We start from the raw sequence: 12,954 nt of genomic DNA, 5'->3' as shown, positions 1-12,954 counted from the left end.
CTAATATGCAACACGTGGCTTTTTGACATTGATAAGCTGATGGCGATGAAAATAACCAACCACATTAATAGGTCACAGAATTTGTGTAAGTGTGTCTGCATACCTGCGGATGTGTTTCAAAGTGTTCTCTCTTTTCAGGTACTTGATGTTTTCTCGAATGCCTGATCGAGTTCCATCCTCGTTAGTCAAATGCTTCTCAAGCCACTCAACTACTGCTTGGTTATTATCCCAGAGGTAGGCCTGGACAAGCAGACAGGAGCACATGCAAGCAGACATGCAACAACCAGGTATCAGCTTTTAAGACTTAGTATGCTCATGTTGATAGTGTTCACAGTAATTAACAGGGGTAAATCATCCCTCTATATGTCTCACAACTATTCTCCAATGCCTATAAAATTAAAGGAATACTTAAACCCCCAAATTACCTTTCGTATATCAATTACCCACCCTGTGTTATTTTGGATTTGTTTAAAAAAAAAAAGAAAAAAAAAAAAGAGTGACTTATAATGAGATATGTGTTAAATGTCTTATGGATGTCCTTGACTAGTTATCATAAACTAGAGGTTGAGTGATAGGGCTTATAATGCATTATGAATACCTGTAGTCACCTAAACACACCTCAACAGTCAACTGTAGTAACGCAGTATCATAAGGTATCATTGTGGCGTACATATTGATGCGTCTATAATAATGCATGCTTCATCATAATGTTTCATTGTTGGTGCTAAGAGTGATGTATTTTCATGAATCTAAAAGAATCTCTGCTGCATCATAAGTGATTAATGCTTATCATTCACTAGAAAACTTTGAATATGCTTTTAAAAGACTGAAGTCCGACATCATCTCACATACAAAAAGCAATGTGTCACTGTGAAGGCACGTGAGAAAACACTTTCTTAAGGAATTCAACTCAACACAGGGTGAGTAATTGATACTCAAATGGTCATCTGGGGGGTGAAGCATTCCTTTAAAAAACTAAAATGTTTTTTGGCATAATTTGAGCCCTACTTCAAGTGCCAGTAATCTCTGACAGTCAAGACATACCTTGACTGTTCCCTCAGTTTCAACAAACCAGCGTCGCAGCATGGACTGCATGTGTCCGTCACTGAGGTCCTTGTTGGCCTGCAGAATCTCACACTTCACCACCTGCTCCAACAGGAGCCGACGCAGACGCCAGTAGAAAAAGGTCCGCACATTCTTCCAATCCAAGATATCCTGTCAAGAGTATCAAAGCAAAATAAAGTTTAAAAACATTAATTGTTTCTAAATACAAATTTACTTTTTGCTTCTGATGCCAGACACAATATCAGAGTGTTGTTAATGTGCACACTCACAGTGATGACACCCTTCTCCTGCATCCTCCCCGGGGTGTCGTGGAGATCTACAAACTGCACTGCCACCTGGTGGTAAATGGGCGCTAGGAATTCCTCCCTGGCTTTGAGCTTTGACTCCAGCTCTTTGCACTGTTTGTCAGACAGCTCTGGGGAAGCTGATGAAAACAGAAGTCCTGTGAGTGACTCGAAGACTTGCCAGTAAGGTTGTGAATATCCCAGTCATATGGTGATTAAACAGAAAATAAAAGGAAGTGGTTTGATGAGTTGAGAAAGAAATGGCCTTTACCAAGCTGCTCAACCAGACTGGCATAGACTGAATCTAGTCTTTTCATGGCCTTCAGCAGGTCCTTCCTCCTAAATTTGATCTCCACTGTACCCTCAGCCTCCAGCACACCACCTCTGGACACAGAAAGCAGGGACACAACACAAAAAAAATGAGCTTATTATTGTTACACACACCTGTTGCTTAAGTTTGGAACACCATCGAGTACCCATTAACAAACATCATGCCTCCATGTACCTGCTCTCCCTGTCTGCATAGAGCTCCATACACAGTGGGTTGATGGTGGGGTCTATCACCACCCATGACCCTCCTCTGAGCTCAGCGTGTGGTGGGATGTACACGAGCACTGGCTGATTGAAACCACGCAGGGCATCCACAATGTAGGCCCCAAACTTAAGTATCTGGTCATACATATCTGAAAAAAAAAACAGGCAATAACAGATTTTTTGTCTCTTAACAAAACCTCTAATTCAGTGTCTCTGCAAAATTTAGTATTTATTCTCTACCTTTCATTCCACCAGAGAAACCCCTCCAGTTTGCAAACACCATGAGAGGCAGGCGTTCACGGTTGAAGTCAGAAATGGCCTGAGCTGTTTTAAAGGCTGAATCTGGGAACCACACCTGGCCAGCCTGCTGCAGCACCTGACATAAACACACATAAACATGGGCAGAGGTGACATACTGCCATACAATATGTTTAAACATAAACACAATGTGACACATTACTCACTTTAGATTCTGAATCCAGGTTTGCTGGATCTGCCGGGACTGTGAGCTCAACTGTGCGTGTTTCAACGGCAATGACACCAAGGGGAATTCCTCCTAACCTGTTGTCATTTGACAGAGTTGTTGAGTGTAAGGTTTCAGGCATTTCAGGCATATACATTTCATGTGTGTGTACATTGAGTGTTAACAGATTTACCGTGCCCTGCCCACTACCACTGTCTGAGCCCAAGACTCCATGATCTCCATGAAAGAGCCGTGGTCGAAGAATCCACTCTGCCAGGCACCTTTCACCGCTAATGACACAAATGCAGACATAAAGGAAATTAAAAAGGTTGATCACTGATACAAAATGCATTCAGAGTTTATATTGCATCTTGACACTCACTGGGATGAGGTCTTCCAGCCAGCAGCCAGCGAGGGTCATATGGTGCTTTTGTAGGGGTGAATTCTATCTCTCTGTCTACTGGGTCTTTAGTTGGCATGACTGGCACGGGGGAGTGTTTGTTCTGTGAAAAGAGAAAGAACTTTAGTTAGTAATTTGAAGGGTTCAGTTATTTCATAGAGCCTGAAGCCACACTACATGAACTTTCCCACATTCAGTGACCTTTGGCATATAGGAGAGCCACTGGAGGATGGTGAAGACGCCCTCAAAGTCGTCTGTCACAGTGGTGTGCGTGACTCCATTATTGTGCATGATCTGGATCCCTCCCAGCTGGTTGTTGGAGGTATAGACCTCTCTGCCCAAAACCTGCACAGAAACAGAAACTTCATGACAAATGACTACAAAATGGTAAAGTTTATATCAGCCCGAAACATTTCATTTAACACTGTGTTAAGTGTTAAAGGGACAAATACAGATACAGTATAGTTTGTCCGGTCCTCCTCACTCTCCCTCTCAGGTGTTCTCCATCCTAGGTTCCTCAAGTTACTATCTTAAAACAACCCCTAACCTGAAGTCACCTGTATCCATTAAGCCCACAGCAGATGTTAAAGGTGTTTAAGGGGACGAACAAAGTAATTGCTCTTTTTGGCTTTGTTGACAGCAAATTTAGTCTAATCATTCCTCAAATTAATCTACTTTTTGCCGTATGTTTTTCTCTGTTTTGTTCGCCATTATTTTAGGGCTGCACACTTTTTTGTTGTTGTTCAACCTGCATGACAAACACATCTAGAAAAACTGCAATATTGCACTTTGAATATAGTACCAACTTATTAATTACCCTCTATCTGTAGGCTCTATTTTGTCTGATACGCACCATGCTATTAACTCTCCGGCCAATCAGACAGAGAACTTGCTGTTAGTTATCCTCTGATTGGTCTGAATCTGCCTGCATGCAAGTGGAGTTTATAAGACAAGTGCTGCTGTACTACTCTGCATGGTTGAAGGAAAAAAGCCTGACGAGATGAGTGCAGACGGAAGTGTGAATGCCAGAGGAAAAAAAACAAACATGTCAGCCATCTGGCAATATTTTGGATACGGCAGATATGACTTCTTTTTTTTTTTCACAAATACCATCATATACCATTTACCCCAGTGAAATGTCAGGACGGTATGAAGGTATGAGAAAATATATAGCACCCAAGCCTACTTTGAATATTTTCTATTCATCCATTACTGGCATTTGTTAAACCAACAAACCTTGTTAAGAGCTCCTGCTCCAGTCAGGATAATGTGAGAGTTTTCCACCTGAATCACTCTCTGTCCCAAACGCACCAGATAGGCTCCGATTCCAATAGCACGACATGTCACCTGCAAGAGCATAAAAAATGACTCAGGAAAACATCCCAGAGAATCACATGGGCTTCTCTTACTCACAGAAATCAGGTCTCACCATGCTAATTGTAATAATCTCCTCATAGGCCTGAGAGGATTCTCCAGCAATGGTGCCAGAACCTCGCAGGTTCTCAACCCCGAGACCTTCATCCTGCCCGATGATGTCAGTGATGATGTACCTGTAACCGATGATTAAGACCAAGAAGGATCAAATCTCTATTATCCCACAGACATACGTTAAGGTTTCAAATATTTAAATCAGCTGCATTTGCCACTTTATGAGGACAACTTATGACTTGATGTACCTTGACTCTCCACCTTCCTCTACATGGTGACAGTGAACAGAGTTGGTGGAGCTGATACGTGTGTAGTCCTGCGGTGTCAGGTAAAGGTACTTGAAACCCTACAGAGGAATAGAAGTAACTGTCAAACTGCACATACAGTATTCACTATGCTCATATCCTTGACAACTATATAGTGCAAATAATAGGAAAAACACATTTCAGCGGTCACCTTATAGGGGTCAGCAGGGTCAATCCAGGCCACCTGGAACATGTGTTTGATCTCTTCAGCGAGGCCAATGCGTGCCCCACTGTTGGCTGCTATGTAAATTCGGGGGATGCCCTCAGCACGAGCCAATTCAGACGCCTTGAGGAACAGCTCATCTTCTTGAGGACCAAATGAACCGATCATGTGAGTGATGTCATTACAGATGACGATGATGTCTCTGCCCTCTGGGTACTCTGGAGTCTTCATCTTCATCCTGAAGGCAACCATTCCCACCTGGTCAAGAGTGGGTCATAGTGATTATCAGTATCATCATAATAATAGGGAGCACAAACTGATATAAATGCTTTATAAAGAGTCCTACATCATTGTCTCCAGGCAGGCGGTTCATCTGCACAAGTCGACCTTGAGGGTCCAGAACCAGCTCGGTGCACATCAGCACGTCTTTAGGGCATTTGTCCCCTGGACCCCAGAGCTTAAACAGTGCCTACAGGAAAGTGTTCAGTATGAGCCAGACATCTATAGAACCACAAAAAACAGAATAAACTATATATCCAGTGAGTTAGAAGTACCTGTCTGAACATCTCAGGGAAATCAAAGACGTATGTGGTCCCCAGAGTTTGAGCCTGAAAGCGCTTGGCCTGCAGCAGGTCTTTGGTCACATATGGAGTGTTGATCAGCATGCCCTGCAAAGGACCCTGCTTATCGCCATATGACTGGAACAAGATCTGAAAAGGGAAATTAGTAGAGTTGTCAAGATTCTCCAAATCTATGATTCAATTTGAAAATTGATTTTAAGGTCAGGATTAAATTCAGTTTTCGATTTCAGCTTGTTTCTTAGCACTGATGGCTACGCCATTGTTAGACTATCGAGTCTTGGTTTGTTAGAATCAACAGATCATAGGTTTCATGCCCAACTGCACAACTGTCATTTACATTTTTAAATTCATCTTTAAAAAGATAGGCTACATTAGAACTGAAACCATGACAACCCTAGAAATGAGTGATTCATTTGACCATGAAAATGCAACACCCTCACAAAACAAAACCTTTTGCCAGGGGCCACATATTTTGGCTCACATTGCATTTCACAAAGTGCACGAAGCACCTCAGTGCACTGTCCTTACCTGTCCAGAATTTGGGTTAGTGACCTCCTTGTACAGGCTGATGTCCAAGTAATAGCCAGACTCATTAGTGAGAAACAGGCGGATGGGAATGGCATTCCCAGTTGGAGTCAGACGGATGTTGATCTTCAACTCAGCCTGCAGGACCCGCAGCTTCCAAAGCCGGCTGCCGTAGCGCATCACCATGGAGCGAACAGACTCCTCTATCTGACCGTCCCAAGAAGAGGAAAAGGATGTTAAAAGACCAAAGTAAAAGATATTAACACTTGTAATACAGAACTATGATGGCATATACATAATGTACACTAACTTTAGAGGGATCCATAATGACAGTGGGGACAAAGTTGAGGAAGATGTGGTTGCAGTCTGTGCGAACAGAGGTGTTACTGAAGGCAACCTCCAGCTCATCCATGGCTTCCAACAGAAGACGCTCTCCCTCATTTTGAAGGTATTCAAATGAGGCTTCCTGTCGTATACAAAAAGAGTGTTACAAAGATTTCTTTAACCATAAGCCTTTCATCTTGGGAAAAAACATTTCTATGAAAAATACATAACAATGATGTTATTTTTAAGAATCAATGAGCTGAACTTACCTTTGTAATGAGGTCTGAGTGGCGGATAATAGCTCGGATGAAGAAGCGGTAGTCTGTGACTTCGGCGCCCTCCTGAACACGAGCAGCACCCAGGTACAGGTGCATCTTGTGGTTGGCACAGGGAACGGCTGTCAGGTCAAAGTTCCTCATGCGGTTGAGCTCCAGCTGGAATGCTAAAGCCGGCTCCAGATTACGGTAAATACGATCCTCATGGAACTGGGGACAAGCACAGATTGGAGGGGTAGCATATCAACTCATTAAATAACTGCAATCTAATTAGCAGTTCTACAATTACAGGTTCTTATTAAGTTCTATCAGGAAAAACGTACCCCATCTCTGGCTCTGAAAGTGAAGAACTTGGGGAATTCTCTCTGTTGAAAGGATATGTCAAAATAATAATGATCAGATACAATGCAGGGGGATTTTCAGAGTAAATGTATACTTGTCCAAAGCTGCTATACTAACAACATTAGTGTGGCTACAGTGAGCCAGGAACTTCATCATATTTTAGTCTAAAATAGTATGAATTGCCACACTACACTGTGTTACCTGTAGCTTAAAGGTATACTGTGCAGGATTGTTGGTTAATCTACATCATGTTAGATACTGCGTTAAGTTTTTATTAAAAGAGAAGCCAAGCAGAATTATAAATGTAATGGACGTAACATCATATAGAACGGAAAAAATGATCATTTTAAATATTAAATATGAACATTATTCACTTATTTGTGTCTTCACACCATTCATCAATGAATCAGCTGCCAATTTTAGCACAGTAGTGGATAAGTTGTGTGCATTTATCTATCATCTTGGACAGAAAGTCGAACTTTGAAGTCAACAACTGCGAAGAGTCAAGAACCATTTATGCCATATGCAGCACTAAAATAATAGTATATATGAATATATACAAATTATAAAGCTGGCCCAATAAACATAGTGAACTTGCAACTGTTGTTGAATTACCTTCTGTGCAATCAAAAATGTGATTCTCCTGATTCCATACTCAAAGAGGACAGCTCTCTGTAAAAAACAACAACACATCACCATTTTCAATATCACAAAAAAACTGAAACAATATCTCACATCAGTCATGTGTTAAGAGGCTATCTGACCTTTAACTGGGTGAAGGCAGTGAAGGCTGTAACCAAGGCATCGTCATCTTCTGTGTCTGCTGTTTTAATGGACACGTTGATGATGTGGATTGGGTTCTCCCTCGTGTTCTGTAGGGGATGGAGGAGAAATTGGTGGCCATTGAGATACAGATGAAAACAGCCTTTTTATTGATGAACCAGGGACTCTTAAACACCCACAGCGCTCACCTTGAAATTGTCCTCCTCATAGAGACTGGAGCAAGAGTCTGAGTACGGAGCACACTCCAAGAGTAGTTCTGCAAAACTGGAGAGAACTTCATCAAAATCCCTGAAAAACAAACAGAAACACATCAGAATGTGATAACTTGCTTTTACATTGAGCTACATACCTTTATCATAAATAAATAGAAGGGAAAATGAATATTATCACTCAGTTAAAAGTAACCTTTTAAAGTCGTCAAAACACTGGAAAGCCACCATGGCTCCCATTCGCTGGCAGGGTGGAGACAACGCTCCCTCCAGGCAGAGGTCACTGCTCGGCCGCCTCATTTTAAAAGGGCTCGATCCACTCACTGGCACAGGAACCCTGAAAAAGAGACATACACGGACAGTGACAGAGAGACAGAACCACTGAATGATTACATAGAGAGGTTTTCTTTAGCGAAAAACACTAAACAGCCAGGAGTACAAATATTCGTACAAAGAGCAATTAAAGCAAGTCTGGATGTTCTCATTTATGTGACAAAAGCAGGTATGATCACCCTCATATCCAATTATAATTACATAGAATTGGCAGGTACATTTAACGTACTGAATTCGAAAGTGATTATAAATTGTTGTTATCAAGAGCAATTACCATATCTAATTGAGAGCAAATCAGGAGTCCAAGTTTGATGCTGGAGAATACAGGCTCCTTGTTTGGTAGCAGTCAACAAAATCCCAGGCTTGAGGTTTTTAGGAGGAACATGGAATTAATAATGTACCACTTAAAAAGCTCAGTATTGCTTTACAGATTCAGAGAAGCAAACTTACACTCACCGGCCACTTTATTAGGTACACCTGTTCAACTGCCTGTCAACACAAATTGCTAATCAGTCAATCAATCACATTGCAGCAACTCAATGCATTTAGGCATGTAGGCATGGTCAATATGACCTACTGAAGTTCAAACCGAGCATCAGAATGGGGAAGAAAGGTGATTTAAGTGACTTTGAATGTGGCATGGTTGTTGGTGCCAGGTGAGCTGGTCTGAGTATTTCACAAAGTGCTGATCTACTGGGATTTTTACGCACAACCATCTCTGGGGTTTACAAAGGATGGTCCGAGAAAGTGAGCCGCAGTTCTCTGGGTGAAAATGCCTTATTGAGGTCAGAGGAGAACGGCTGGACTGGTTCAAGGTGATAGACAGACAGCAGTAACTCACATAACCACTCGTTACAACCAAGGTATGTCAAACCATGAAGCAGATGGGCTACAGCAGCAGAATGCCACACACTTTGCACAAGCTTACCAAAATTAGACAATAGAAGATTGGAAAAACTTGGTGTGATAAGTCTTGATTTCTGCAGATGGTAGGATCAGAATTTGGTGTAAACAACATGAAAGCATGGGTCCATCCTGCCTTGTATCAACGGTTCAGGCTGGTGGTGGTGGTGTAATGGTGTGGGGGATATTTTCTTGGCACACTTTGGGCCCCTTAGTACCAACTGAGCATGGTTTAAACACCACAGCCTACCTGAGTATTATTGCTGACCGTGTCCATCCCTTTATGACCACAGTGTACCCATCTTCTGATGGCTACTTCCAGCAGGATAATGCACCATGTCACAAAGCTCAAATCATCTCAAACTGGTTTCTTGAACATGACAATGAGTTCACTGTACTCCAATGGCCTCCACAGTCACCAGATCTCAATCCAGTCTGCAGCAACTTTGTGATGCTGTCATGTCAATATGGACCAAAACCTCTGAGGAATGTTTCCAGCACCTTGTTGAGTCTATGCCACGAAGAATTAAGGCAGTTCTGAAAGCAAAAGGGGGGCCCAACACAATAATAGCAAGGTGTGCCTAATAAAGTGGCTGGTGAGTGTATCGTGAATGTAAAGAGAAGCTCAGCTAAAAAGTGAATTGAGAAGGACTTGTTAGAGGAGTCCTGCGGCAGATATTTCTGGTTTCATAGGACAGAAGGAAAGAAGCAACACAGTGCATTCTGCATGCGTTGCTGTAAGACATGCACATGATCAGGTGGTTTGGCTGGTTGGGAGGAGCTGTACACTACCTGTTCAGAGTAGGGTTGCTCCCTCTGAAATCAGATGATTGACATGTGAATATCAGCAGTGGATGATTAAACTCTACCTCAAGGTGTTATAATTAGATTAAAGCACTTAACAAGACGTGGTGCGCAATCACATTAATGTTCAGTGGGTAAAAGCATTCTGCATTCAGTGTTAGCCATAAGCAGTTACAGCAGCAGCTTATAGGCTCTCCGCCTGCACCACTGGGTACAGGATATCTATTTTATAGAGTTATGCTTATTGATCTATAAGATCAATGTCATAAAGAAGACTAGTGAAGGCTGGGAGAAACTTAAAGGATGTTTCGTAAAGCCTGGATTTGTTCAGAAACAGCCACAAAATGAGGTATTTTTCTATGAAAACATTTTTATTTGGTTTGAGGAAATCCTGCTTGATCAGTGGAAGACAACATGACAGCCAACATTACTGTCTTGAGGCAATACCTGTACAATTCTGGAAGTGGTGGTGATTGAACAGTAATTCAAGTAACAATGTGTTATTTCTTCTCAGCGGAGCTTAGTGAAGGAAACCTGTTACCTGTTCGGATGTGATGTTGGCAGCATAAACTGGAAGTCTACGGCACACGTTCCATCCTGCAGCTGATGATGCTGGATGCTATTCAGCTCATAGGCGATGTAAGCTCTGCGCACATACACCTAAAAGTGAAAACCAGAACAAGTGATTATCGCTAATTATGGAATAGAAATGCATGAGAAAGAAGGTGCAAATCTACTGACCATACCTCCAAAGCAGCCATGCAGACAACTTGATTGGTGTGATAGAAGAAATTGGGCAAAACATCAAAAATGGAAGTTTCAGAGAGAATGAGTTTCTGTGCCAAAGAAAAAAAAATATTCATTCAATATTACAGCAATTAAAAAACGATGATTATAATGAAATTTCTCCACAAAAGGCTAACCTTCAAGTTTTCTGGACAAAACTGGTGGCCGTACATGTCGATGGCTGACAGGAAGATGGACTCCACCTGGTTGTGCCTCAGTTCATATGATGGTAAATGGGAGGCAATCAAGACCTGTGACACATTTGTAAACATAATATCATGTCTATATATATAAAATAACCTGAGTGTAAAAAAGGGTGCCTTATTTCCTGACATTTCAGGCATTTTAGACAAGACTACGGAAGCCCTGAGGGGAAGTGAATAGGAAAATTCTGGTCATCCATCTCCATAAGTCTGATCTAAACTGTTTTCTCTCCTGTGTTTATGACTTTAAAGCAGGTGAAAAGGTTCCATTAAAATTTTTGGATCAGTTTTGGTTCATGTTTTTGTCCTGTCTGTTGTAGTAAATGTTTTAGGAGGTTTAAGGTCCTGTTTTTCATGGTGGTAAAAGTCTTAGTACCACTATCTAGAACAACAATGTTCTTGACTTCTTTCTGTCCAACAAAATCAAAGTCATGGGAATATTTACAGCCACTGAAAGTAAACGTTTTCATCTTCCGAGCTAGCTTGCTGCTTTGTGACTTACAGTACATGCACGACAATCACAACAATGAATTCAGGGATGTGATTCGTCATTGAATTTCAAATCAGTGGGGGTGACAACAAAAGTAAGCATGTAACGAGTTATTTATTTTGGGGGAACTGTAATCTTATTACTGAAATCTTATTAGTAATTCATTACAAAACTTGTCACTGGTAAAAATAATATTATTACTACAACGCCTTACTGGTCAACACTGATTATATCCAACAACTATGTTTTTGTAGATAGTGAAATATTTTTTTACCTGGCAAATCCTTTTTCCACCTGTTTTTATGTGACAAACACAGGAAGGAAACCAATTTATATCTTTCTCTTCTCTCTCACTGCCTCTCAGGGCTTCTGAGCAAGACTGATGGTCACAAAAAATATACATCTTGACCTAAACTTGAGGTATTCTGTCTGCCAGATTACTTTGATTAAAATATTCCGATACAATAGTGTTTAACTGACACGTAACAGGCAGTCTTAGATGTTACCTGTCTGGCTCTCAGGGCCACCTTCGAGTTCTCCATCTTGCTCAGCTGCGTGAGCTCATTCAGAATGGCCATCAGCTCATCTGCTAGCATGGGATCCCTTCCACACAGTTGGTCCTACACAGAGTACAAAGTGTCATTCACTAAAACTTAGTGTTGGAAGATTGTTTAAATTATGCATGCCAGTGTTGAGGTTGATGAATGCCTTACTATGAGCATTGTGACTAGGATGTTCTTCTTGGAGACCTGTGCATGAGAGAAGATGTAGTCCAGTACAGGACTCATGTCAGGTTTGTGCTGCTCTCTCAGGTGGATAACACACTTGTCATAGTGAGCTGTTGGTAAGAACGAGAGTAAAATGATGTTAGCTGTGACAAACAAACCACAGCTCTTGAGGGAAATGCCTCATCTAGAGTTTAGTGCATCAATGTCACCTTGCTGAAACTGCATCTCTACTTGCAGGTATCGCTTCAGCAGATCGAGAACCACAGACTTCATGTAACCACGGATTCCACTGCGGTACCTGGACCAGACAACGTGTCAATCAATGTAACATTCCATTCCATTCCTAGTATTACTGCTAGTCAATCTGCATCTGACAAAAAAGGGAAAAGACTGACCTCTGTACCAACTGAACAATACTCTGAGTGTTCATGAAGAACACCTCTCGATCAGCCTTCCTCTGCAGGGTTGCTGCATGGCTGTCTAGGATATTTGCAATCTGGAATTAACAAAGAGAAACATTTGATTATATTTACAAGAGTGATCATTTATATTGAAAGAACATGCACACCTGAAACCAGCAGTATGCATCTCTCACCCTTTGGCTCGGGAACTGGCAGAGGACAGATGTGATGTTGCTCGCGTACTGGGCCATGACTTTACGGATATCTTTCTCCACGCTGGGAGGAATGCGACCTGCCACGCTCGTCATGATCTCCTGGAGTTCCAACAGTGGCAGCGAGGGGTCCCTTAAGGTCTTCATCAGTGTAGCCACCCACTGTTTCAGCTGCAGACGTGAACACGCACACATATAATTAATTGAACTGTTGATATAATTCTCTGTTGTGGCAGGAAGCCTGCTGTGTACCTTGCTGCTGAAAAAGGGCTCTTCGAGGCAGTAGCCGTCCATGACTTTAACCAAGTTTTCCAGCACACAGTGAAACACCTGGTGAAGCTTTTCCCCAACAATGGGCAGTGGTTGCTGGGGTGGCAGTATGGCTGTGTTAAGCTCCACCTATGACAGGAGGT

The 12,954-nt window shown here is 41.9% G+C and overlaps 1 protein-coding gene across 3 annotated transcripts in view; it reads right to left on the bottom strand.

The window, feature by feature from the left end:
* Window positions 1-12,954, bottom strand: part of acacb (acetyl-CoA carboxylase beta) — a 29,889-nt gene that overhangs the window by 1,206 nt on the left and 15,729 nt on the right. For 2 of the 3 annotated variants that reach the window (XM_049578028.1, XM_049578030.1), the window contains 34 exons: window positions 12,794-12,940; window positions 12,524-12,712; window positions 12,324-12,424; window positions 12,138-12,226; window positions 11,914-12,038; window positions 11,707-11,820; window positions 10,645-10,758; window positions 10,468-10,557; window positions 10,263-10,381; window positions 9,710-9,733; window positions 7,878-8,018; window positions 7,661-7,760; window positions 7,454-7,561; window positions 7,305-7,361; window positions 6,671-6,712; window positions 6,342-6,557; window positions 6,059-6,214; window positions 5,752-5,955; window positions 5,197-5,352; window positions 4,989-5,111; window positions 4,631-4,900; window positions 4,423-4,520; window positions 4,176-4,296; window positions 3,983-4,093; window positions 2,948-3,091; window positions 2,729-2,849; window positions 2,540-2,636; window positions 2,348-2,444; window positions 2,124-2,259; window positions 1,855-2,032; window positions 1,621-1,733; window positions 1,335-1,489; window positions 1,045-1,215; window positions 104-240 (listed from right to left, as the gene is read on the bottom strand). In XM_049578028.1, coding sequence (XP_049433985.1) covers window positions 104-240; window positions 1,045-1,215; window positions 1,335-1,489; window positions 1,621-1,733; window positions 1,855-2,032; window positions 2,124-2,259; window positions 2,348-2,444; window positions 2,540-2,636; window positions 2,729-2,849; window positions 2,948-3,091; window positions 3,983-4,093; window positions 4,176-4,296; window positions 4,423-4,520; window positions 4,631-4,900; window positions 4,989-5,111; window positions 5,197-5,352; window positions 5,752-5,955; window positions 6,059-6,214; window positions 6,342-6,557; window positions 6,671-6,712; window positions 7,305-7,361; window positions 7,454-7,561; window positions 7,661-7,760; window positions 7,878-8,018; window positions 9,710-9,733; window positions 10,263-10,381; window positions 10,468-10,557; window positions 10,645-10,758; window positions 11,707-11,820; window positions 11,914-12,038; window positions 12,138-12,226; window positions 12,324-12,424; window positions 12,524-12,712; window positions 12,794-12,940 — 4,364 coding nt within the window. The remainder of the gene's footprint in view (window positions 1-103; window positions 241-1,044; window positions 1,216-1,334; window positions 1,490-1,620; window positions 1,734-1,854; window positions 2,033-2,123; window positions 2,260-2,347; window positions 2,445-2,539; window positions 2,637-2,728; window positions 2,850-2,947; window positions 3,092-3,982; window positions 4,094-4,175; window positions 4,297-4,422; window positions 4,521-4,630; window positions 4,901-4,988; window positions 5,112-5,196; window positions 5,353-5,751; window positions 5,956-6,058; window positions 6,215-6,341; window positions 6,558-6,670; window positions 6,713-7,304; window positions 7,362-7,453; window positions 7,562-7,660; window positions 7,761-7,877; window positions 8,019-9,709; window positions 9,734-10,262; window positions 10,382-10,467; window positions 10,558-10,644; window positions 10,759-11,706; window positions 11,821-11,913; window positions 12,039-12,137; window positions 12,227-12,323; window positions 12,425-12,523; window positions 12,713-12,793; window positions 12,941-12,954) is intronic. The other variant, XM_049578029.1, reaches the window with a different exon arrangement.

The sequence above is a fragment of the Epinephelus fuscoguttatus genome, linkage group LG6, assembly GCF_011397635.1.
Source record: "Epinephelus fuscoguttatus linkage group LG6, E.fuscoguttatus.final_Chr_v1".
Taxonomy (NCBI): Eukaryota; Metazoa; Chordata; class Actinopteri; order Perciformes; family Serranidae; genus Epinephelus; species Epinephelus fuscoguttatus.
This window is presented reverse-complemented; position numbering and strand designations above follow the sequence as displayed.